This window comes from Pogoniulus pusillus, chromosome 34 (genome assembly GCF_015220805.1).
Source record: "Pogoniulus pusillus isolate bPogPus1 chromosome 34, bPogPus1.pri, whole genome shotgun sequence".
NCBI lineage: Eukaryota > Metazoa > Chordata > Aves > Piciformes > Lybiidae > Pogoniulus > Pogoniulus pusillus.
The window spans coordinates 10,435,787-10,460,754 of NC_087297.1; the positions used below are offsets into that span (position 1 = coordinate 10,435,787).

General features: G+C 44.4%; 1 protein-coding gene across 1 annotated transcript in view; it reads left to right on the forward strand.

The window, feature by feature from the left end:
• Positions 1 to 24,968, forward strand: part of RP1 (RP1 axonemal microtubule associated) — a 141,814-nt gene that overhangs the window by 113,267 nt on the left and 3,579 nt on the right. Inside the window, exons 35-43 of the mRNA XM_064170616.1 lie at positions 7,228 to 7,435; positions 9,499 to 9,558; positions 10,144 to 10,322; positions 11,511 to 11,733; positions 15,034 to 15,188; positions 15,818 to 15,893; positions 18,679 to 18,757; positions 19,476 to 19,761; positions 22,261 to 22,339. Of these exons, the coding sequence (XP_064026686.1) occupies positions 7,228 to 7,435; positions 9,499 to 9,558; positions 10,144 to 10,322; positions 11,511 to 11,733; positions 15,034 to 15,188; positions 15,818 to 15,893; positions 18,679 to 18,757; positions 19,476 to 19,761; positions 22,261 to 22,339 (1,345 nt within the window). The remainder of the gene's footprint in view (positions 1 to 7,227; positions 7,436 to 9,498; positions 9,559 to 10,143; positions 10,323 to 11,510; positions 11,734 to 15,033; positions 15,189 to 15,817; positions 15,894 to 18,678; positions 18,758 to 19,475; positions 19,762 to 22,260; positions 22,340 to 24,968) is intronic.

Here is a 24,968-nt window from a genome sequence, read left to right on the forward strand (position 1 = left end):
TCCTGTTGCTGTTCTATGCATATAAATCTTGTTTAAGACAGATCCTGTGCCAGTTCCATTAAGCAAATTACTACAAGATCAATTCAAGGCAAATATTATTTGGTTTGTTTTCTTGTTTTCTTTTAACTGCCTCTATTCTTGCATTCATCTTCCACTAATCTTGTTAAAAATGGATGAACTGTGTTAAGTACAGGTTATCAACAACTTCTACTTATGCATTCACTATAATTTATTTCTTTTTTTTTTCTTCATATAAAGTTTTTCAGTTCATTTCTGGATGAGAATTTAACATAAAACAAAACCATTCTTGCTTAAGAGAAATCTTGGATCCTTTAAGATGCATAAAAATCCCTGTGTTCAGAGAATCATTTGTACAGAACACAGATTACAAGGTGCTGAGCTCACAGTCAGAGGCACTGTTCATAGAGTCATAGAATCAACCAGGTTGGAAGAGACCTCCAAGCTCATCCAGTCCAACCTAGCACCCAGCCCTCTCCAGTCAACCAGACCATGGCACTAAGTGCCTCATTCAGTCTTTTCTTGAAGACCTCCAGGGACGGTGCCTCCATCACCTCCCTGGGCAGCCCATTCCAATGCCAATCACTCTCTCAGTGAAGAACTTCCTCCTAACATCCAGCCCATACTTTCCCCAGCACAACTCATCCTCCCCCTGAGCTGCAATGCTTGCCACTACTGCTCCATACCTCCCAATGTTTCTACCCCTTAAAGTCTGCTGGCACAGTGACATTTACGTTATGGCAAACACGTAAGTGTTTAAGCAATTAATACTGTTAAGGATTTGGGCTTTTTCATTTGATAAAATTTGAGTTTGGAGAAGTTAAATCACAGACTCACAGACTGTGCCTCCCAGCACTAAAGCTCTGTTGTTTTCCATGGAGTTTCTCCAGATTAACAAGTGAGATCAAAATAATCAGGCAGGAAATCGATAGGTTTGCTAAGCTTAATAGAAAAGGTTCTTTATCTAGACATTCTAACTCCTTTTCCAATAAAAGCCTATTAAAATGATAGCAGCATTAGCAGTATGGGAAATCACTTGTGCATACAGGTTGATGGAATTAAGCATATGGTGTGCCTTGACTTGCCATTTGCAGTTCTGCTGGGAGTCTCATCATTAACCAACCATCAAGTCTCACTACTGAGCCTATAAAATGATTGGCATTTCTAAAGGTAAATATTGCACAGTGACTGTTCAAATGCTGCTCCTCTTACAAGAGCTGCTGCAGCTGCTACAGGCAGTGATGTGTTGCTCACACTGAAGAGTACTGAATAATGTCAGACTGGGTCATAGGTTCAAAAGAAATGCTCAGAATGTGGGTGTGCTAGTTTGAGCCTAGCTGGAATGTTTTGGTGAGAAGAATGGTTTTGAGCTTTGCTTGTAGTACTGGGCATCTCTGAGGCTCTCTGCCTTGTGAAAATACCATCTACAGAGAAGCTGTGAGAGCACATTACAACAGAATGGAAATTGGAAGCTCTCCCCATTCAGCCCCTTCTTGTTTTCAGCAGCAGGAAAAAAATGTGACAAGCATTCGTGCCTGTCTCCAGTGTTTGTGTTGGTGGCTGAGTGATGGTAGGGAGCAAGCATAAAAATCCCACTTTACAGTTCTGCCCCACTCTGGTCTGGGTTTTCAGACCTCCTCTTTCTCACAGCTGGATGATTCTTTGACTGGTAATCTTTACTAGATTTGGGTTGTTGGTTTTTTTTTAGAATGGAATTTGAGGCAAAGTAGAGGAAAAGAAATAGTTTTAAAGGCAAGGAAAACAAGACCAGAGACTTTTTTGTAATCCCCTAGAAACAAGGTACCTGGATCTGGGGAGCGAGCCACTGCCTTCATGGCATGTAGGAGTTAAAACCCAGCTTGTATGCAGCAGTGGTAGCTCTGTAGGTACTTGTGAGGTGAGACCTGCCAGAGCAGGAACTGTGCTAACAGCTCTGCCTTGCTACCTGCTGCTTTTGGAGTTAGCCTGGGCTTCACAGGCAATTTGTGCAAATTTTTTAACCAATTTGATGCCAATTCTTAGTTGCCATAAATGAACAAATACCAGAGAGTAAATACTCCTTCTACATGGTGATGGTTTAACCAGTACAGATCTCTTCTGCTTGAGACCCTATTTGCTCTTGCGAAGTAAGTCAAAGGAGATGGTAGTAAACAGAGGGTTTTGTAGAGTAGGATTATAGGTTGGACTTGGTGATCCTGAGGGTCTTTTCTAACCTGGGTGATTCTGTGATTCTGTGAATTAGGTTATAGGCTGTGAAAAGGAAGCAATGCTGATGTCTACTGCACTCATAGGGTTGCTGAGATGGATAAGAGCAAGAACATAAATATAGATAAGGAAGTCTCTCTCTGTCTCTTGGAGCTGCATGAACTTCTCTCTCCCTAGCTTGCTGCCTGACTAATCCATCTGCTTCCTACCTCCCCTGGCCAACCCTCTAAACTTTCCTTGAAGTGTAAGGCAAAGTAAGGTAGAGAGGTGGGAAAAGGTGGAAGGGTGGTTGGGAGCCCCTCCTAGGGACTGGTTTCTGGAGGGGGCTGTTGTGTTTCTGTATTACCTTTTAACTTGTGTATTTCTGTATGTATTGTAACTATCTGCTTGTATATTGTGCTAAGCTGTAAATATAGCTTCATTCATTCATTTCTCAGTGGCTGAGACTAGGCTGGGTGATTTTCCAAAGTGGGGGGACAGGTAACACCCAAACCATCACAAGGGGGCCCAGGATAAAAAGAAGCATTTGAAGAAAATTTGAAAAGGAGTTTACTAAAACTTGAGTTTACTGAAAAGGAGTTTACTAAACTTGAAATAGTCTGAAAGGGTTGCTGGAATGGCTGCTTTTAAGGATGTTTTTTGCAGTGCTGATTCTCTTATCCAAGGAATATGCAAAGTGTCAGCTCTGGGTTTGCTAGGGCAGCTCTGCTGGTTGCAGAGGGTGTATGGCTCTCACATTGTCAGTCTCAGCTGCTTGGTCTTGGAGAAGATCTTTCTTTCTCCAGACAGTGCTAGTTAAAACAAATCTAGCAGGCTGTGCCTACACAAGATGGTCTTAATATTCTGTTCTGAGAAAATTCAATATCAAATGGACTGACTTAGGCAATCTGTGTTATTACCAATATTTCCAGAGACTTTTCTTTGTTCAAATCTAATTTGTTAATAGTAACTAAACAACAATTAATGGTTTTTGCCTAAGGGAAAATGAAAAGGTTTTATTTTCTGTAGGTTTACCTGTCCTTCTGTGGGTTTTCTCCCTATTTCTGCCTTGAAAACTTGGCCTCCAAGTAACTTAAAAGCTCCCACTTGTAAATCAACCTTAAAAGGTCCCATGTGTTGTCTACAGCTACCCGAAGGGAGGCTGTATCCAGGTGGGGGTTGGTCTCTTCGGCCAGGCAACCAACTACAGAACAAGGGGACACAGTCTCAAGGTGTGCCAGGGGAAGTCTAGACTGGATGTTAGAAGGAAGTTGTTGGCAGAGAGAGTGATTGGCATTGGAATGGGCTGCCCAGGGAGGTGGTGGAGTCACCATCCCTGCAGGTCACAGGATCACAGAATGAAGTAGGTTGGAAAAGACCTCTGAGATCATCGAGTCCAACCTGTCACCTAACACCTTCTAATTTACTAGCCCCTGACACTGAGGGCCTCATGCAACCTCCTCTTAAACACCTCCAAGGATAGGGATAGCCTGGATGAGGCACTTAGTGCCATGATCTGGTTGATTGGTGAGGGCTGGGTGCTAAGTTGGACTGGATGAGCTTGGAGGTCTCTTCCAACCTGCTTGATTCTAGGACTCTATGATCTAAAGTGGTCTCCTTGAACACAATGAAGGCATTGTGACCACTACTTAAAGTCAGCTTGCCCCATTATTCACTTAATCTTCACTATGCCCAGCAAGAGGCTGGTGTTCAAGCTCAAAAAATGGTTTGCAAGTGGCAACATAGAAGTAAGACTCAGAGAAGCACCAATTTGTAAAGGTCTCTTCCAACCTGGTTGATTCTATGGTTCTGTGCTCAGTCATCATCTCGCATACAAGACTTTGTCAACACCTCAAATAGCTCCTGTTTGGGTTTCTTTCACTCATCCATGGTTAGAAATCAATCCACAAAAATATTAGCAGAATTATTGATTCCATTTGTAAAAAAAATCTAATTAACTGCATGCCATAATCTGCCTGCAAGCAGCTTGCAAGGAGAAATGTGGATGAAACATGGTGAACAAATTACCTCTAGCAAATTGTTCATTTACCTCTTACTATTATAGTTGATTCTCTTTCCTTGCTCTTTTTTTTTGGTCTCTGGACTACAATGAAGCTCATTACACCACACAGATTTTCAAGTGTACACATGAAGAGAAAATTAAATCTTGCCTGTGAAGTGAGTTTACTCCTCTGGTCACAATCCCTGCTCTAGTTAATAGTTCTTCAACTCACAGTGTATTAGATGCCTGAATCCACAGCAAGTTTGGGCATGGATTTCTGAGCTTCTCTATGCTCTAAAGTGAGATCATTAAAACTGCACCTTGAGAAATGATGAAGCAGTGGGTCTAGAATCATAGAATCAGACCAGGTTAGAAGGGACCACAAGGATCAGCCAGTTCCAACCCCCTTGCCATGTCCAGGGACACCCTACCCTAGAGCAGGCTGCCCACAGCCTCAGCCAGCCTGGCCTTAAACATCTCCAGCCATGGGGCCTCAACCACCTCCCTGGGCAACCCAGTCCAGCCTCTCACCACTCTCATGATCAACTTCCTCCTCATGTCCAGCCTGAGCCTAGCCATGTCCAGCTTTCCTCCATTCCCCCTAGTCCTGACACTCCCTCACAGCCTCAAAAGTCTCTCCCCAGATTTTTTGTAGCCCCCTTCAGATCCTGGAAGGCCACAAGAAGGTCACCTGGGAGCCTCCTCTTCTCCAGCCTGCACAGCCCCAACTCTTTCAGTCTGCCCTCACAGCAGAGCTGCTGCAGCCCTCTGAGCATCCTCCTGGCCCTTCTCTGGACATGCTCCAGCATCTCCACATCCTTCTTGTAATAGGGGCTCCAGAACTGGATGCAGTACTCCAGGTGGAGTCTCAGCAGAGCAGAGGGGAAGAATCACCTCCCTGGTCCTGCTGGCCACACTTCTCCTGATGCAGCCCAGGCGCTGCTTGGCTTTCTGGGCTGCAAGTGCACACTGCTGGCTCATGTTGAGCTTCTCATCCACCAGAACCCCCAAGTCCCTCTCCTCAGGACTGCTCTCCAGCCACTCACTGCCCAGCCTGCATTTGTGGTTGACATAGCCCTGACCCAGATGCAGGACACTGCACTTGGTATTGTTGAACCTAATGCAAACCAAAGTGTTTATTTAGCCAAAATGCACCTATTTTCAGAGGAAAAATAGGCCTTTGGAAACCTTTCATGCATTACCTACTCATAGAAATTTTCTTCTACCTGGTAGACAGGTTGCATGGCACACCTGGGTGCTCTCAGAATCACTGCCACCAGAGAGAATGGTGCACAAATACCTCTGCTGAGACTGTGGGAAGTTTGCCTAGCTTAATCAAGTTTACTAATTGCCAAGTTCAGTGCAAGTCAGAACTAACCATCCATCTTCTGGAGACAACACAAGTCTAGAAGTCTGCAAAACACTCTCTTGCCTTTCCAAAGTCTGTCTGTATTTTCTCCTTTCTAACTCTCTCTCCTTTCCAAAGTGGATCACTGACAACAGATTTTTTGGAGACACTGAGGATAGTGTCGCTAAATTAGTCATCCTCTGGCAAAACTCTTCTTCTCTTAGAAATCTGTTCTAACAAGCATGCTTGTCTGACAAAGGCTTCCTCATATGTTTCCAATAAAATAAACCATGCATTAGTATCAGCAGAATAGTTTGCAAGGTCAGGAAGGGACTTCAAAAATAAATGTTCATGTCTTGAGAACTTAAAGTATTTATTTACTAACAGAGGATCTGTAGGTTTCTCACTTGAGTTTATCTGTGGCTTTTTACCCCTTTTGTAGCCCTTTATACTTTTAGTGCATTTCAGTTAAGAATCATAGAATCAGCCAGGGTTGGAAGGGAACACAAGGATCAGCCAGTTCCAACCCCCCTGCCATGGGCCCTTGCCCTACCCTAGATCAGGCTGCCCACAGCCTCATCCAGCTTGGCCTTAAACACCTCCAGGGATGGGACCTCAACCACCTTCCTGTGCAACACATTGCAGGCTCTCACCATTCTCATTCTCAACAACTTCCTCCTCATGTCCAGTCTGACTCTCCTCACCTCCAGGTTTGCTCCATTCCCCCTAGTCCTGTTACTCCCTGATAGCTTAAAAAGTCCCTCCCCAGCTTTTTTGTAGCTCTCTTCAGATACTGAAAGACCACAAGAAGGTCACCTGGGAGCCTCCTCTTCTCTAGACTGCACAGCCCCAACTCTTTCAGTCTGTCTCCTGTGGACAGACTTTCCAGACGAAGAGTTGAAAAAGATTTGTGTCACCAGGACCAACCTGGCCAAGGTGCAACTAAACAAGACCCACCTTCTGTGATGTTCACTTCTGCCCTTCTCATTCTCTGCATTTCATCCCTCAAACTTGGGTTCTGTGATGTTCACTTCTGCCCTTCTCATTCCCTGCATTTCTTCCCTCAAACCTGGATTCTGTGATGTTCACTTCTGCCCTTCTCATTCCCTGCATTTCTTCCCTCAAACCTGGATTCTGTGATGTTCACTTCTGCCCTTCTCATTCCCTGCATTTCTTCCCTCAAACCTGGATTCTGTGGTGTTCACTCTGCCCTTCTCATTCCCTGCATTTCTTCCCTCAAACCTGGATTCTGTGGTGTTCACTCTGCCCTTCTCATTCCCTGCATTTCTTCCCTCAAACCTGGATTCTGTGGTGTTCACTTCTGCCCTTCTCATTCCCTGTATTTCATCCCTCAAACCAGAGCTCTGGGTGTCTTCTCACTGAGAAAAAGAGATGTTTGAAATGCTACCCCTGAAAGCCATTAAGGGCCAAATCTGGGAAGGAAAATCTCTCAGGAAGTGAGCAAAGCACCTGACCAATCTGTCGTGGGAAACAGGTGGTTTAGTAGTGATTTGAAGGGAACACTGCTTAAAGCAGGAGGTTAGCATCTTTGAATTCATCCTCTCAGGTTCTGTTGGTAGTTGTTGAGTTAATGAAAGAAAAATTAGCCTCATTTTCCTCTAATCATTTCTGTGATTTTGTTTCCATATATCTTGTTTGATTCTGAATTTTTCAGGTGGATGTTTTTCAAGTGGAAGCAGTAGATGTTGGGACCCTGCAAAGGATGGTGGTTGAAAAAGGGAAAGGTTCTGACTGGTTTCTGGAGAAGGTCGTTGTGAAGGAGTCAGCAATTGCCAGGACAGAAACATTGTTTATGGCTCAAACGTGGCTAAAAGACAGACGTGATGGAAAAAGTTCTGCCTCAACAACTCTGAATGCCACAGGTCAGAGCTATCTCCAAACTGCCACTTGCTATGAAATCCATTCCACATTGCAGAATGCAGCTCTGTGACCTCTAAACAAGCTATGCTTTAAAATATTCCAGTGGAACACTGTAATGATCAAGGGAATTAGTGTTTCTGGACACCAGTGTGTTTTAGTACTATTTAATAACCATTATTTGCCAGATAATTTCTGCTTTGTTACTTCAGATTTACAGTGGCACAAAGAGCAACAAATTTGGCCTGTTCTCTTTACAAATTGCTGCTTCTCTAAGCCTTACTTCTATGTTGCCACTTGCAAACCATTTTTTGAACTTGACCACCTCTGCCAGCTACTTGCTGGGCATAGTGAAGACGAAGTGAATAATGGGGCAAGCTGTCTTTAAGTAGTGGTCAAAATGCCTGCATTATGTTCAGGGAGACCACTTTAGGTCATAGAGTCCTAGAATCAAGCAGGTTGGAAGAGACCTCCAAGATCATCCAGTCCAACCTAGCACCCAGCCCTGGCCAATCAACCAGACCATGGCACTAAGTGTCCCAGCCAGGCTTTGCTTCAACACCTCCAGAGACAGCAACTCCACCACCTCCCTGGGCAGCCCATTCCAGTGCCAATCACTCTCTCCGCCAGGAACTTCCTCCTAACATCCAGCCTAGAGCTCCCATGGCAGAGCTTCAGACTTTGTCCCCTCATTCTGTTGCTGCTTGCCTGGCAGCAGAGCCCAACCCCACCTGGCTACAGCCTCCCTTCAGGTAGTTGTAGCCAGCAATGACCTCTGCCCTGAGCCTCCTCTTCTGCAGGCTGCACACCCCCAGCTCCCTCAGCCTCTCCTCACAGGGCTGTTCTCCAGGCAGAAGTCATTTATGTCACACTGTTGGATAGCTTCTACCAACTGGACATACTTTTAACCAACACCATGCTGCATAATCAGTATTTCTAATGAGCTTACTCCCACAAGTAGTAAATAGTGTAGGTGAGCCCTTAGATTACAGAAAACACTCTAGTTCTTTTTCTCCTCAATCCCAGGGCATCTCTGCCATAGTGGCACTGGTGGTGCTCATCTAGCAGTAGCCTATTGAGACTGAGTAGTATTTCCATTTGATCAAAGTCCTTTGCTTTATCATCTCTGGCTTCAGATCATTTGGAACTCAGAAAGAAAAGGAGGAAACTTATTGTGCCAAAGCAAATAATTTCAACTTTCATTTTAGACTGTGTTGGGACTTTTCTGAATAACATACTGGAATATTTAGTGTATCTAAGGTTATACAATATGGTTTTAGTCACATTTATTAAAAATAAAGTTTCTATTCTTAGAATCATAGAATCATACAGGGCTGGAAGGGACCACAAGGACCATCCAGTTCCAACCCCCCTGCCATGGGCAGAGACACCCTACCTTAGAGCAGGCTGCCCACAGCCTCAGCCAGCCTGGCCTTAAACACCTCCAGCCATGGGGCCTCAACCACCTCCCTGGGCAACCCATTCCAGCCTCTCACCACTCTCATGCTGAGCATTTTCCTCCTTCTTACCAGAATGCATTGATTTGGTAAAAGGAGAAAGTGTTCCTGTGAGGTTTTGATACAACTATTGGTGAATCCAAACTTGATTTTGATCTCAAATCACAGCTTTCCACCTTTGATTGAAGCATCTATCTAACATTTTCAAGTACTTTTGGTCTACACCAAATCCCTCTGAAACCAATGCAAGCTGCTGTCATTGAGAACATCAGCCCATAAAATGGGCTTTAAAACCATCAAATTAGTTCTAATTCATCCAGAGTTAAATTGCATAAATGAAAGAGAAATGCTTTAAAATTAAAACTGCTTCAATCTCCATGTTGCAACCACTTCAGAGTAGAGTGCTGGCTCTAGAGTCAGTTCATTAAATAGGATGATATGTAGGAGATGAGGCTTAAGTATGAAATCATGTTGTACACTTCCTAGTTAAATCTTTAAGCTACATGATCTAGTAGTCAATTGCCTCACTAAGGATGAATACAGGCATTTACTGTCATTTAGACATTGTTCTACAAACATTCATTTGGTCTTCAATCTTTGCTTTTAATCAGAAATTCAGGAGAGGAGAAGCACTTCTGCCTGGCCTTTAGGAGAAGAGCAAATGAATTCAGGTATAGTTTCTGCCATTGCAGTGACTGTTTCATTCATCAGTTCTGACATAAGAGTGGGAGAATATTTCCATCACAATACACCACTACACTTCACAGGACTGGCAATAGTTCCCCCTTTCTAGAGTAAGAAATGGCAATATACTTAAAGAGCTGATCAGCACCTTAGACTAAGACATATCTTAGGAATCACAGAATTGTTTTGGTTGGAACAGGACCTTTAAGATCATAGATTTCAAGCATTAACTCAGCACTGCCAAGCCCACCACTAAAGCATGTCTCTCAGTATCACATCTACAAGGCTTTTCAATCCCTCCAGGGATGGGGACTCTGCCACCTCCCTGAGCAGCCTGTTCCAGGGCTTTACAAATCTTTCAGTGAAGAAATGTTTCCTGATATTACATATCTTTCAGTGAAGAAATGTTTCCTATTACCCAACCACCCCCTGTGCAACTTGAGACCATTTCCTCTTGTCCTATCACTTGCCTCTGGGGACCTCAGGTACCTCGGTTAACGTGTGAAACCAGAAACATCTTTCATCTTTTCTTTTGTTCTTTCCTTTTTCTTCTCTTTGTTTTATTTGTTCAGAAGGCAGATGGAGGATTTATTTCACAAAGCATCAAGAAGAAACAAAAGCAGACTTTGAAGAGTTGTCAGAAAATGTATCCAAGTTGGTTATGGTTTTTTATGGAAGCAACGGCAAGTCCAATCTGGTTTCCATGGAAAACAAAGTGGAACATCAGGCTAAGAACCAAATAACACATGATGTAAAATAATATATGGATTTGTCTATCTTTAAATTGTCTTTGAGCTTCCTTTTCAAGAGAAATCATCACAAAGTGATGTAAATTTGACAGATATTAATGTTTAAATATCTCCCTCCCCCCCTAGATAAACAACAAAGCAGAAGTGAAATTTTCAGTTGCACACCAGATTGCTGCTTGGATTTTTGGCTTTCTCAAGTTCATGATGATTAAGCATATTCTTTTGTTGTTCTTTGTCAACAAAAAGTCATAGTTAATAATGCATATCCACTTAAATGGCATTAATATTAAGTGCTCACATTTGGAAATCAGTGCAGTATGTAATTTGATTTTGATAGATTAATTACAATGAATGCCCTTAGAGGATAAATCTAATGTTTCTGTAAGTGCTTACAGTCAACCTGCTTCTGCTGCCTTTGAAGTCCGTGGGGCTCCTAGCACTAAGACTGATGCAAATGGGGATGGGTCTGTGCTGTGGGATGGAAGAGCAGACAGTGAGGTGGGTTAGGAACTGATAGAGTTCAGAGAGTGGTGATCAATGGTGCCAGGTCCAGCCAGAGAGCTGTAACCAGTGGAGTCCCCCAGAGATTACTGTTGGGTCCAGTCCTCTTCAACATCTTCATCAATAACATTGATGAGGGGACAGACAGACAGACAGACAGAGTCTGCTCAGCAAATTTGCTGATGACACCAAACTGGGAGGCTTGGCTGATACAGCTGCAGGCTGAGGAGAGGCTGAGGGACCTGGGACTTTTCAGTCTGGAGAAGAGAAGACTGAGAGGGGATTTAATAATTGTTTATAAACATTTATTAATGTTTACAGAGCTGGGAGTCAGGAGCGGGGGGACAGGCTCTGCCCTGGGATAGGACAAGGAGCAATGGGTGTAAGCTGCAGCACAGGAAGTTCCACCTCAACACAAGGGGGAACTTCTTTACTGTAAGGGTCCCAGAGCACTGGCACAGGCTGCACAGAGAGGCTGTGGAGTCTCCTTCTCTGGAGCCTTTCAAGGCCTGTGTGGATGTGTTCCTCTGTGATCTATGCTCTGGCAGGGGGGTTGGACTCAATGATCTCCTTGCATCCCTTCCAACCCCTAATATCCTGTGATCCTGACCCCTTTAGAGACAACTTCTCCTCTAAGTTAGCTGTGCATGTCTGTTTGGATGGTAACTTGTTGTTTTGTTCATTCTTAGATACATTTACCATCTGATTTGGGAATGCTGTATAAAGTGAGGCTTGGTCTGCAGAGTTTGGAAAGCAGCACATCCCAGTTGCCTCTTTGTCACTTGAAAATGCAGAACACATCAACTCTGGATACCTTTAGTCTCACCATAAATAAAACACTTCCTCTTTCTCTTAATGGAGACAGATGGGTTGAATTCCCTGTTGAGTGGCCATTAAAAGAAGCACTTTCTGGTAGGTATAAATCTACTTTAAAGCAGTGGAGTGGTCTAGAAGGTTAACAGGTCCTAATATTACAATAGAAACCTTTATCGGTCTAGAAGGTTAACAGGTCCTAATATTACAGTAGAAACCTTTATCAAACCTGAACATTTTATTGTCTTTATTTAATGATTCATAAATTCTAGAGAAGATTTTAAAATGTATGAAGGAAAACACTATCCACCCAGCTTAATTCCTCTACCATAAAGTGGGAAATGCAATATCCATCTGATTGCACAGAATGAATACTACCTGCTGCAGAGAACAGTTAATAGGAAACCTCTCTTGCAATATTGTAATATTTCTACTTTCCTTTTCTTTAGTCCTCATCTGCTCACATTACTGACATTAACAACATGATTTTTTTTACAGTTCACTTACTATTAAGCTATTTTTCTGTTGTTTGCACATTCCAAAGATTGTCAGTAAATAACAGCTCACCGCTGCGTACAAGCAGCAGCTTTATTACCTTTATACACTGCAAATATTTATGCCTGTTAAAATTAGCTCAGCAGTTCTCTTACACGTGTCACCTTTGTTAAGCAAAAGAAAAGAGATCTTTTCACCCAAAATCCACATCTTCCATATGGATGGGTTGATGAAAAGCTCAGCATGAGCTGGCAGCATGCATGTGCCGCCCAGACAGCCAACCGTGTGCTGGGCTGCAGCAAGAGCAGTGTGGGCAGCAGGGCAAGGGAGGGGATTTTCCTCCTTTACTCTGCTCTTGTCAGACCCCACTTAGAGTCCTGTGTGCAGTTTTGGAGCCCCCAGCACAAGAAGGACATGGAACTGTTAGAGCGAGTCCAGAGGAGGGCCACGAAGATGCTCAGAGAGCTGCAGCAGCTCTGCTATGAGAACAGGCTGAGAGAGTTGGGGCTCTGCAGCCTAGAGAAGAGAAGCCTTCAAGGAGACCTTGGAGTGGCCTTCCTGTATCTGAAGGCTGGGGAGGGACTATTGACAAGGTCTTGTAATGCCAGGACAAGGAGTAATGGATTTAGACTGGCAGAGGGGAGATTTAAGCTGGATGTTAGGAAAGGGTTCTTTGCAGTGAGGGTGGTGAGACACTGGCACAGGTAGCCCAGAGAAGTAGTAGATGCTCCATCCCTGGAACCATTTCAGGTCAGGCTGTCTGAGGCTCTGAGCAATGTACTTGAAGCTGACCCTCCTCACTGCAGGGGTTTTGTACTAGATGACCTTTAAAGGTCACTTCCAACCCAAACCATTCTAGGGTTCCCACATTTAAATGTAAGCACAGAAGTAATCCCAGTGGAATTAACAGGGATGAAGGCTGGGCTTGCTTATTGTGGCTGCAACTGAAAGTTTAGGTTTTGTATTTAGGCTTTGGGTTTTATATTGATGAGAGCTGGTATTTTCACTTGAAAACTTGCACAATATAGCTACAGAACAGGCTTTAGTGCCTTTTGTCTCCTGTACACAAGATTTAAACACAAGGAGCTTCAGACTAACACCAAGCACATCAGTGTGCCCTTGCAAAGGACTGGTTGCCATCACATGCAGAGGAATTTAGGGTCCATGTGCAAGTACACAGAAATTCTTTGATTCTGTGAATTGGTGAGAGAAAAATGCAGAGTGGGTGATAAATAGGCAGGGGGGCTGGAACCCTCTTGACCTTAGTTTTGACTCTGGCTCTGTCACTGGGCTCTTAATTGAAAACATCAGGGCTTTGGTGATGGTTTGTGGGGTTTTTTTGGTTAATGTTTTCCTTCTGTCTAAAATGCATTGAGATTAACAAACAAACAAACAAACAAACAAACCAAGAAGTCATAGAAAAAGAACTGCATCCAGTTCTAGAGCCCCTATTACAAGAAGGATGTGGAGATGCTGGAGCATGTCCAGAGCAGGGCTAGGAGGATGCTCAGAGGGCTGCAGCAGCTCTGCTATGAGGACAGACTGAAAGAGTTGGGGCTGTGCAGGCTGGAGCAGAGGAGGCTCCCAGGTGACCTTCTTGTGGCCTTCCAGGATCTGAAAGGGGCTATAAAAAATCTGGGGAGAGACTTCTCAGGATATCAGGGAGTGCCAGGACTGGGGGAAATGGAGCCAAGCTGGAGGTGGGGAGATTCAGGGTGGACATGAGGAGGAAGTTGTTGAGCATGAGAGTGGTGAGAGGCTGGAATGGGTTGCTCAGGGAGGTGGTTGAGGCCCCATGGCTGGAGGTGTTTCAGGCCAGGCTGGCTGAGGCTGTGGGCAGCCTGCTCTAAGGTAGGGTGTCCCTGGGCATGGCAAGGGGGTTGGAACTGGCTGATCCTTGTGGTCCCTTCCAACCCTGACTGCTTCTATGATTCTATGAATAGATATTCTATTACCAATGCATTGAGATAAAAGAACAAACAAACAAAATAGCTCATCTCTGTTGCATTTCTTTCCACACACACTTTAGAAGCCTTCGAGGAAGGATTTGTAAGCACAGTGAAGAAAAGAAAAAGAATAGACAGTGAAAAAAAAATGTGTTGGCCCAAATCTTTCTCACTTTATGTCCAAGAGAACTTTAAGGAGCTCCACAGCAGGTGGCACAAAAGAAGTTCAAAGTGATCCTTTGCAAACAAACTTACTCACAATTTACTGTGCACAACAGAGCAGTTTTTCTGTCAGCTTTCTAAGTCAAATTTATTTTCTCCTTGGTTTTCTTTTTCTCTGTTAAAAGCACAACTGGTATTGTGTTAACTGGGATGGAAAGCAGCTGCCTGTAATCACCTCAACCAGAAGCTGTGTGTTGCTAAATTTCAGCTATGTTGTTCATCAAGACCCTCAGTATTTCATCTCTTAATTGTCTTTTCCTGGCTTGTACTTTGGATTGTGATGAAGCATATGCTAATGGCTAGTTGAAATCATCAAAACCCAGTTGGTAAAGCACAGTGCAGACCCCTGAGACCTGGCTGTGCACACATGTGCCTTTGGGTGTATTAACAGGGAGAAGCCTCCAGCTGAGTAGATACATAAATAGTTTCTCTCCACTGCACCCTCCTCCGATGCTTACAACTCAGGGATCCCCAGGGATGGAATGGTGCTTGCTCTCTCACACACAGACAGGGCTGCACAGAAGGTGAATCTGGCACTAGTGTAGTTTTTCAGACAAACCATGGCCATGCTTTTCTCTAATGTAATGTGAAGTTGTCAGCATCACCTGTGTTTAGAGAGGAAAAAGGTTTCTTTTTGAATGGTGAGATTTTAATTCCACCTGACTGCATATTGCTGTGTTTTCTCAATCAGCTCTGCAAGGTCTTTAACCACATCTCCTTCTGCTTGCTGTTGCAGTGGTTACATATCACCTAACGGTGTTTTCTAGAAATATTTTGAGTGAGAGAAATTTAGTGCATATGACTGCATGTATCTATGGTGCTCACGGTGACACAGGGGACAGATCTCTTCTCTGCTCGTTGCAGAATGTCCAGCAAGAAGAGGACAATGAGGTAATCTATCTTAAAGTGCTTTAAACATCATCCATTCATCTCTTAATCCATTTTCCTTATATATTGATTTCAAACCTTCACATCCACTTCAATCATATCATCTAAAATTGTAATACTGAGTGATTTTATTTCAGTCATTCCTAGTTGTGGTGGAAGCTGTGGAACTGGGAGAACTGGGCAAAGTTGTTCTGTAGTTCTGAATGGTTTTCTTTCAGTCATTTCCAGTTGTGGTGGAAGCTGTGGAACTGGGAGAACTGGGCAAAGTTGTTCTGTAGTTCTGAATGGTTTTCTTTCAGTCATTTCCAGTTGTGGTGGAAGCTGTGGAACTGGGAGAACTGGGCAAAGTTGTTCTGTAGTTCTGAATGGTTTTCTTTCAGTCATTTCCAGTTGTGGTGGAAGCTGTGGAACTGGGAGAACTGGGCAGAGTTGTTCTTCTGTAACTCTGAATGGTTTTATTTCAGTCATTTCTAGTTGTGGTGGAAGCTGTGGAACTGGGAGAACTGGGCAGAGTTGTTCTCCTGTAACTCTGAATGGTTTTATTTCAGTCATTTCTAGTTGTGGTGGAAGCTGTGGAACTGGGAGAACTGGGCAGAGTTGTTCTCCTGTAACTCTGAATGGTTTTATTTCAGTCATTTCTAGTTGTGGTGGAAGCTGTGGAACTGGGAGAACTGGGCAAAGTTGTTCTTTTGATCAGCAGTAAAACAGGTAAAGTACTTTTGCTGCTCTCTAAAGTCAGTGATGTGAATCCCACAGCTACCCTCCTGTTAAAGGCAATGAAATCACTGCCACAGATTGGTTCTCTTTGGCTGGGCTTTGCTAAAAGGTTATACTTTCTAAAGCAAAAGCCAGACACATGAAAATCCTTCATTCTAAAGGCTGTATCATTATTTCTCAGAAAGTAAACTATTCTTTTCCATGGGAGAAAGAAAATTTAGATGAATAATTAGGTTCTGTGATTAATGCATGATCTATTAACAGGTGTTCTAGGAGAACACCTATTTTCTTTCTCCTTTTGTGATTCTGTGATTCTCACTCTTTCTCCCACCTATTCTGTTTCCTTCCTGTGACATTTCAGGGGGGATTTTACCCCTCTTAGACAATCACCAGTTTTGTCACTGCATTTCATTAAAATCATCATAAATTTAACATCTCTTTGCCTGATCTGTAGGGCTGCTCTCATGCCACTAAGGAATACTGAAGGAATTCATTGTGAAGCTTTCTGAAGTCTAATGAAATGTGATGAAATTGCTACTTTCTACGTGTTGCAGTTGCACTCTTCTAGGAAAAAGAGTTGTGTGTGTGTGCACTTTGTCTTTTTGCTTGCCCAGGTGGCAGCCTTTGGGAGTCACCAACCAATTTCAACCAAATCTGTAAAATGGTTGAAATTTGATGTATGGGTATAGACGGTGAAGATATTTGGGCAGTGAGTAGGTACTGGGTGGCTGATCAGCACATCCTGCACCATAGCATGGTCTGTCTTGGCTGCTGGGTGCCTCATAAAGGAGAGACCTTGGGGCTCACTGGCTCTGTGTTATGAAGAAAGCATTGGGCAGTCCTGTTCAATATCTTTATGATCTGGTCCAGGGGATTGAGTCTAGCATGAGTAAGTTTGCAGATGACACCAAGCTAGGAGAAGTTGTGGATCTGTTGAAGGGTAGGAGAGCCCTGCAGAGGGACCTTGACAGGCTGTATGGGTGGGCAGAGGCCAATGGGATGAGATTGAACAAGGCCAAGGGCAGGGTTCTACACTTTGGCCACAACAACCCCAAGCAGCACTACAGGCTGGAGACAGTGTGGCTGAGAGCAGCCAGGCAGAGAGGGACCTGGAGGTCCTGGTAGAGAGTAGGCTGAAGATGAGGCAGCAGTGTGCCCAGGTGGGCAACAGAACAATGGCATCCTGGGCTGGCTCAGGAGCAGTGTGGGCAGCAGGACAAGGGAGGTTCTTCTGCCCCTGTACTCAGCACTGGTCAGGCCACCCCTTGAGTGCTGTGTCCAGTTCTGGGCTCCTCAATGCAAGAGAGATGTTGAGGTACTGGAAGGTGTCCACAGGAGGGCGACAAAGCTGGGGAGGGGCCTGGAGCAGAGCCCTGTGAGGAGAGGCTGAGGGAGCTGGGGGTGTGCAGCCTGCAGCAGAGGAGGCTCAGGGCAGAGCTCATTGCTGTCTGCAGCTACCTGAAGGGAGGCTGTAGCCAGGTGGGGTTGGGCTCTTCTCCCAGGCAGCCAGCAACAGAACAAGGGGACACAGCCTCAAGCTGTGCCAGAGGAGATCTAGGCTGGATGTTAGGAGGAAGTTCCTGGCAGAGAGAGTGATTGGCATTGGAATGGGCTGCCCAGGGAGGTGGTGGAGTGGCCGTGCCTGGAGGTGTTGAAGCCAAGCCTGGCTGAGGCACTTAGTGCCATGGTCTAGTTGATTGGCCAGGGCTGGGTGCTAGTTTGGACTGGATGATCTTGGAGGTCTCTTCCAAACTGGTTGATTCTATGATTTCTTCTAAAGGAGCTAGATGATAAAACACTTCAGATGAGTAAGGTTGCTCATACTGTATCCAGACTTGTTTGGACTGAGAGTAGTTTGCATCAAGACCAAATCAAAAGTCCCCGGGCACAAATGCTCTCAAGTATAGAAAGACAGATGTGACCTGCAGGACTGGTCAGCCCACCAGAGTGTTGCTCTTATGTGCTTATGCTTCTTCCAGTATCTGAGCAGGATTTCAAGATTAGATGCTTCAAGATCCTTTCCTGAAGCTTCTGATTTCCTCCATGCAATGTCTGGGCAGGTCATGAGTGCAACACAAAGTCCTGCATTCCTCATCAGAAGTCTGAGCATATAAACTTAGATCTGTGTAATTGAAGTGACTTGGACAGAAGTAGAAGACACTGGGATGTAGTTTGCTGAACAGGTCTGAAGGGATGAATAACAGAGAAGGGAAAATGATTAACTGGTGGCAAGAGATTCAGGCCAGTGTTACAGACAGCAAATATCTGAAGCCCCCAACAGGGCATCTGAATGGACATGTAAGCCAGAGAGCAATCTTTCTCTAGCAGTGCAACTACACAGCTAGTTGCTGGATTTCTTCATACCAGCCATCTAACAAGACCCATTATGGAATGGAGCTCCTACCCCCTTGTCAACCAGACACTGAGGAGGAAGCACCACATAAGTATTTCTGTTCCTCCTCCTCAATTGTGCTTGCCTGAGTAATGCTGTATCCTTTCTGCATGCCTGCCAGAGGACAGAGGACAACACTCCTTTGCTTCACTAATACAAAGATGTAACTCCTAAAGTTTGGAATTGAGGTTTCCAATAGAAACAAAATGAGGAATGTTATAGTGATTCCAGGCTTTCTGAGCTAATTGGTGGCATTCATAAATGAACTAACAAATGATGTTTTAATATAGAAGGAATGGCACCATTATATCTGCAACCTCCTCTTCCTAATGCTGTGAAATGGAGCACGTAGTTTTTCAGCGCTCTTTATTTCATCCCTTGTAGACTGCAAGCTGGACATTAAAAAACTGCATGTGAAAGAAGCTCTGAAGGAACATCCTATCTATGTGTTTGAAGTGAATGAGTAAGTAAATTATGTAAAACTAGTCAGTTTTTAGTCACTTTATAGTAGAACAGCTGAAAACATGGAGTGGGCATTAAATTAACGTGATAGTCACAGGGTAGTTCCGTCAGTGGATGGTGTTAAATAAGTCCCTCTTTAACAGCCCCACGTGAATCCAGAGGTTTGTTTGGACTGCTCAGGCCACACCTTGAGTGCTGTGTCCAGTTCTGGGCTCCTCAATTCAAGAGAGATGTTGAGGTGCTGGAAGGTGTCCACAGGAGGGCAACAAAGCTGGGGAGGGGCCTGGAGCAGAGCCCTGTGAGGAGAGGCTGAGGGAGCTGGGGGTGTGCAGCCTGCAGCAGAGGAGGCTCAGGGCAGAGCTCATTGCTGTCTACAACTACCTGAAAGGAGGCTGTAGCCAGGTGGGGTTGGGCTCTTCTGCAAGGCAAGCAGCAACAGAATGAGGGGACACAGTCACAAGTTGTGTGAGGGGAGGTCTAGGCTGGATGTTAGGAAGAAGTTGTTGTCAGAGAGAGTGATTGGCATTGGAATGGGCTGCCCAGGGAGGTGGTGGAGTCACTGTGCCTGGAGATGTTGAAGCAAAGCCATGGTCTGGTTGATTGGCCAGGGCTGGGTGCTAGGTTGGCCTGGATGATCTTGGAGGTCTCTTCCAACTGATTCTATGATTCTATGTTTTAATAGAGTTTACTTATCACAAACATGTGATTTTGTTTTTCAGAGCATTTTCTGTGGAGGCAAACAATCCAGAAATACAGAAAGAAATCTCAGTGTCTTTTGTCATTAGAGGAGACAAACAAAAGAATGATCCTGATAACAACTTACTTAGAGAAGGAGGTCAAGCAGGAAACCTGACAGAGTATACTATTAAAGTATACACAGGTGACAAAAGGGGATCAGGCACTGATGCCAATGTGCATATTATTTTGTTTGGGAATGAGGACAAATCTGAGGTATTTCAACTCTCTCAGTCACTGGAGCATCATGACCCCTTTGAACGAGGAAAGGTGAGTACCCAGATTGTATAGGCTGTGTCCATTTCTGGACTGAGAAAGCAAGCTTTAAGTTTATGCAAGATCTTTATGGAAGTCAAGGCATTTATCCTGCTTTTTCACATCACTAGATAAGAGACAGTCTCACTTACCTCTGTGTTTTCACCACAGTAACCAAGGGACATTTTGCTTGTGTTGTAGCTCTTGTTCTTCTATCTCTTAGTCTCAAATACATCTTCATGTTGCATCTACTCATCTCATTTCCTTGCTCTGAAACACAAGGCATGCATTGCCTGTGTGTGTGCATACACCTGCAAGAACCCTTCCTGTTGCACAGACTTTGACTGTGGTGCTTGAGAATACACCAAACTCTTACAGCCCATCATTTTACTTTGCTGTGAGCCTCAGTGGATGTTTGAACCTATAACCAGATAAAATGGAACCACTTGCATCAATCTGATCGTGCTTCAGGCTGTTCAGAGACAGGTACTTGCATCAGAATGCTCAATCTCTGCATGATGTCCTCAGACCTTAACAGAATCTTCTGATAATTCTAATTAACATATTGCTCTGGCAAAGGGCTTGCTCCATTTGCTCAGCACCTGTATGACATCTTGAATACTGTGTTCAGTTTTGGGCTCCCCAGTTGAAAAGGGACAGGGATCTAATGGAGAGGGTCCAATGGAGGACTATGGGGATGATGAGGGCACAGGAGGGCATGGCTGATGAGGAGAGGCTGAGAGACTTGGGACTTTTTAGTCTGGAGAAGAGAAGACTGAGAGGGGATTTGATAAATGTTTATAAGTATCTGAAGGCTGCCAGGAGTGGAGGGACAGGCTCTGCTCACTGCTGCCTGGGATAGGACAAGGAGCAATGGGTGTAAGTTGCAGCAAAACAGGTTCTGCCTCAACACGAGGGGGAACTTCTTTACTGTGAGGGTCACAGAGCACTGGCACAGGCTGCCCAGAGAGGCTGTGGGGTCTGCTTCTCTGGAGACTTTCAAGGCCTGTCTGGATGTGTTCCTCTGTGGTCTGTGCTAGATAGCATTGTCCTGCTCTGGCAGGGGGTTGGACTCTATGATCTCCCTGGGTCCCTTCCAGCCCCTAACCTCCTGTGAGCCTGTGACAGGTAGCAAGAAACAAATATATTTTCCATATCTTTCTCCTGTGGATTAGTTCCATGGAAAGGCAACGACTGAATAATTAAATCTCAAGTTAAATTATCTTCCTTATGAGATCTGCCTCATTATTGTCAGCAGTAGTAAACATATCTTTACTTGCAGGTGGTGCTAGTTTCTTCAACCAGGATGTCAGCAGATATCTTCTAAAAGACCTTTACCTTTGTATTGTCTTTCACACTGAGGAGGTTAATAAATCTATGGGCATAAGAAGCAAGAAAAATTGTCTTGAGTGAGACTTCCCTTTGCATAGTGCTAAGCAGGAGGGGTCATTGCTCTTTGAGGAAGAGTAGATGCACAGAAATCCTGTTAGCTCTCTAGCAGTCAATGAGTAGCCAGTGGTGTTAAAATCTTATGGGAAAAGGATATAAATAGAACAAAAAAAAGAAACAAAATCTGTAAATGAAACAGGAGAGTATTTTAAATGAAAATATATACTACAGAAAGGTACAGGTGCTTCAAGAACATAAAATCATAGTAGAATCATAGAATCAGTCAGGGTTGGAAGGGACCACAAGGATCAGCCAGTTCCAAACCCCCTGCCATGGCCAGGGACTCCCTTCCCTAGAGCAGGCTGCACACAGCCTCAGCCAGCCTGGCCTTAAACACCCCCAGCCATGGGGCTTCAACCACCTCCCTGGGAAAGCCATTCCAGACTCTTACCACTCTCATGCTGAACAACTTCCTCCTCATGTCCAGCCTGAGCCTAGCCATGTCCAGCTTTCCTCCATTCCCCCTAATCCTGCCACTCCCTCAGAGCCTTAAAAGTCTCTCCCCATATTTTTTGTAGGCCACTTCGAGGCCACAAGAAGGTCACCTGGGAGCCTCTTCTTCTCTAGCCTGAACAGCCCCAACTCTTTCAGTCTGTGCTCACTGCAGAGCTGCTGCAACCCTCTGAGCATCCTTGTGGCCCTTCTCTGGACACGCTCCAGCATCTCCACATCCTTCTTGTAATGGGGGCTCCAGAACTGGATGCAATAAAGATAAAAGCTTTAATGTATTATACACATACTTGAAAACACTTTAGAAGTTTGTATCAGCTGAGAATTCATAAGAGGGCAAAAATATTTTTCCTGATAGTTGGAAATCAGAGATGAATTAGGGATTATCCAACTGCAGGATGAAAAGTGACTCTTGGGTATCTAATCTGTGACCTAGTAGGAGAGGATCTTACACCACAGATCCTCAACAAAGAAAATAAGCAACATCAGGAGCCAGCCATCTATCTTGAATTAGTATTAATAGATTGTAATTAGTCTCAGAACTGAGCCAAAGAAATGTGTGAGTTTCCAGACAACAATATCTCATTTTTTACTAATTGTCTTTTAATATTAAAGGTTGATACATTCAAGGTCAAGACAAAGAAATTAGGCAGCCTCCGCTCAATCGAAATCGGTCACGACGGGAAAGGATTTGGTGAGTATGCTGCATGCATTCAACAGCCTTGTGAAAATCTTCTGCTTAAAGATCTGCCTGACATTTGGAAAGGTTTCTGAAGTCATGCTACTGCTGCAGCTTGCTAATACAAATCTGTATACAAACGAGGTCAGCTTGACTGCTCTTGCTCACACTCCTTCTGTCCCTATAGCACTTCCCTTGAGTTCACCTTGAATTCTTTTATTTTCTCTTAGAGAGCTACTCAGCATAAACCTCACAGAGTTTTAGCCTTTGAGTATTGCTCAGCCTAAACTTCCATTAGATATCTGAAATAATGCAGGACTGACTTTTCAAACTGAGGGCTAAACTTTCTGATTTGAACCCTACCTAAGAGACAATTAGGGCAGGTTTAGGGCTCTGGTCTAAGCACACTGTAACCCTGACACATATATGACTTTTATTCTTCTGGAGGCTAAACCACAAGGACAACACAAGTGTGCAACAGGTCTTGCTCTGATGTTCAGTTAGGACATGGCTACAGGTCATATTCACCTATTCAAGGCTCAACAAGGCTCTGGGCAACCTAATCCAGTTGAGGATATCCCTGCTTGTTGCAGAGAGAGTTGGACTAGATGACCTTTGGAGGTCACTTCCACTCCTGACCATTCTGTAATTCTCTGATTCTACAGTCCATGCTCACACATAATGATGGAAACTATGTATTATATCTAAGCTTTAAAACCTGAATTAAAAACAAACCAACAAACAAAAAACAGTAAGTTGAGAGATTAGGGCATATAGCATTTCAAGCTTACACTGAGTAGTGCTGAAACCCCCTAGAGATACATAAATATATAAAGGGATTTTGCAACGTAGAGTCAAAAAGGTTTGGTTGCACTGAGATATTTTAGTCAGGTGAATTTTACTTAATCTGTCTGAAAGAAATAGGTCTGGGTTTCATAGAATCAGTCAGGGTTGGAAGGGACCACAAGGAGCAGCCAGTTCCAACCCCCTTGCCATGCCCAGGGACACCCTACCTTAGAGCAAGCTGCACACAGCCTCAGCCAGCCTGGCCTTAAACACCTCCAGCCATGGAGCATCAACCACCTCCCTGGGCAACCCATTCCAGCCTCTCACCACTCTCATAATCAGGTTTAATAAAACCTGATTTATCTAAGTGCATAAACCACTATGAGGCAGTAAAGATTTGTCATATCCAGAATTAACCAAGTTTCATTCTGCAAATAACAGGAGGCAAAAGTTGAACAGATTTTGTGCTAACTACCCAGTCATGTTGTACATGTTATGCTTTTGAAAACTCAAACAGCAAAACCATCAGGCCTCTTGAAATGCCTCTGGTAAATAAAATCCTCCTGCTGACTTCCATCTTCTTTGTGTCAGCTGCTGTACAGGCACACAATTCAACACGGAGCTGATGTGGGAAGGGGACTTTGTGCTGGCAGACTTTTAGCACTCAGAGAATTGCACAGGACTCTGCAGAGGAAGCATAGGCTGAACTTCTATTTCCTGAGTCCCAAACTATCAACAACGTGATTATCTCTCCTGTCTGTGTCCTGCTCAACATCACATAGCTGCTAATACTGTCTTCCTAGCACAGCTGGTGTCTGTTGATTCATTTTAACATCCAAGACTACCTTCCTCTAAATTCCACCCTGAAATTATCTCCAAGTGTCTTTTGTCACCTCTGCTGTAATCCTCCCAAGCATCCTCAAACATAACACCTCTCTGAAATACTTCATCTGTTTGCTAATCTTTCCTAGCCATGTCCAGGCTTCTCCATACCTGGAGGCCTCAGTGAGGTCTGTTGGAGTTCTGTTAATAAAAGATAAAGCATTGGGCTTTAAACATTTCAAAAGAGCAAACACACTTTTGTGTTCCTTTGCAAAGTGGCGCGGAAATGTGAGACACTCTACATTTTTATTGCTGATAACCTTGGCTCTGAATTACAGAGCTTTCATGAAAGGTCATAGAATTCCAAGTAGAGTCTATGATATATTAAAGCTTTCACAGGATTTCATTAAAGAAGTTCCAAAAAGTACTTCACAATATCAATAAATAACTCTTGTGAATCAAAGATGAAATAGGGAAAAGGTGAAACCCCTCTGCTCTGGTCTGGTGAGACCCCAGCTGGAGTACTGCATCCAGTCCTGGAGCCCCCATTACAAGAGGGATGTGGATGTGCTGGAGAGTGTCCAGAGAAGGGTGACAGGGATGCTCAGAGGGGTGCAGCAGCTCTGCTGTGAGGACAGACTGAAAGAGTTGGGGCTGCTCAGTTTGGAGAAGAGGAGGCTCCCAGGTGACCTTCTTGTGGCCTTGAAGGGGCCTCCAAGAAAGCTGGGGAGGGACTTTTGAGGCTCTGAGGGAATGACAGGACTGGGGCGAATGGAGCAAAGCTGGAGATGGGTAGGTTCATGCTGGATGTGAGGAGGAAGCTGTTCAGCCTGAGAGTGGTGAGAGGCTGGACTGGGTTGCTCAGGGAGGTGGTTGAGGCCCCATGGCTGGAGGTGTTTAAGGCCAGGCTGGCTGAGGCTGTGGGCAGCCTGCTCTAGGGTAGGGTGTCCCTGCCCATGGCAGGAGGGTTGGAGCTGATGATCCTTGTGGTCCCTTCCAACCCTGACTGATTCTATGATCCTAAAGAGATGCTTTT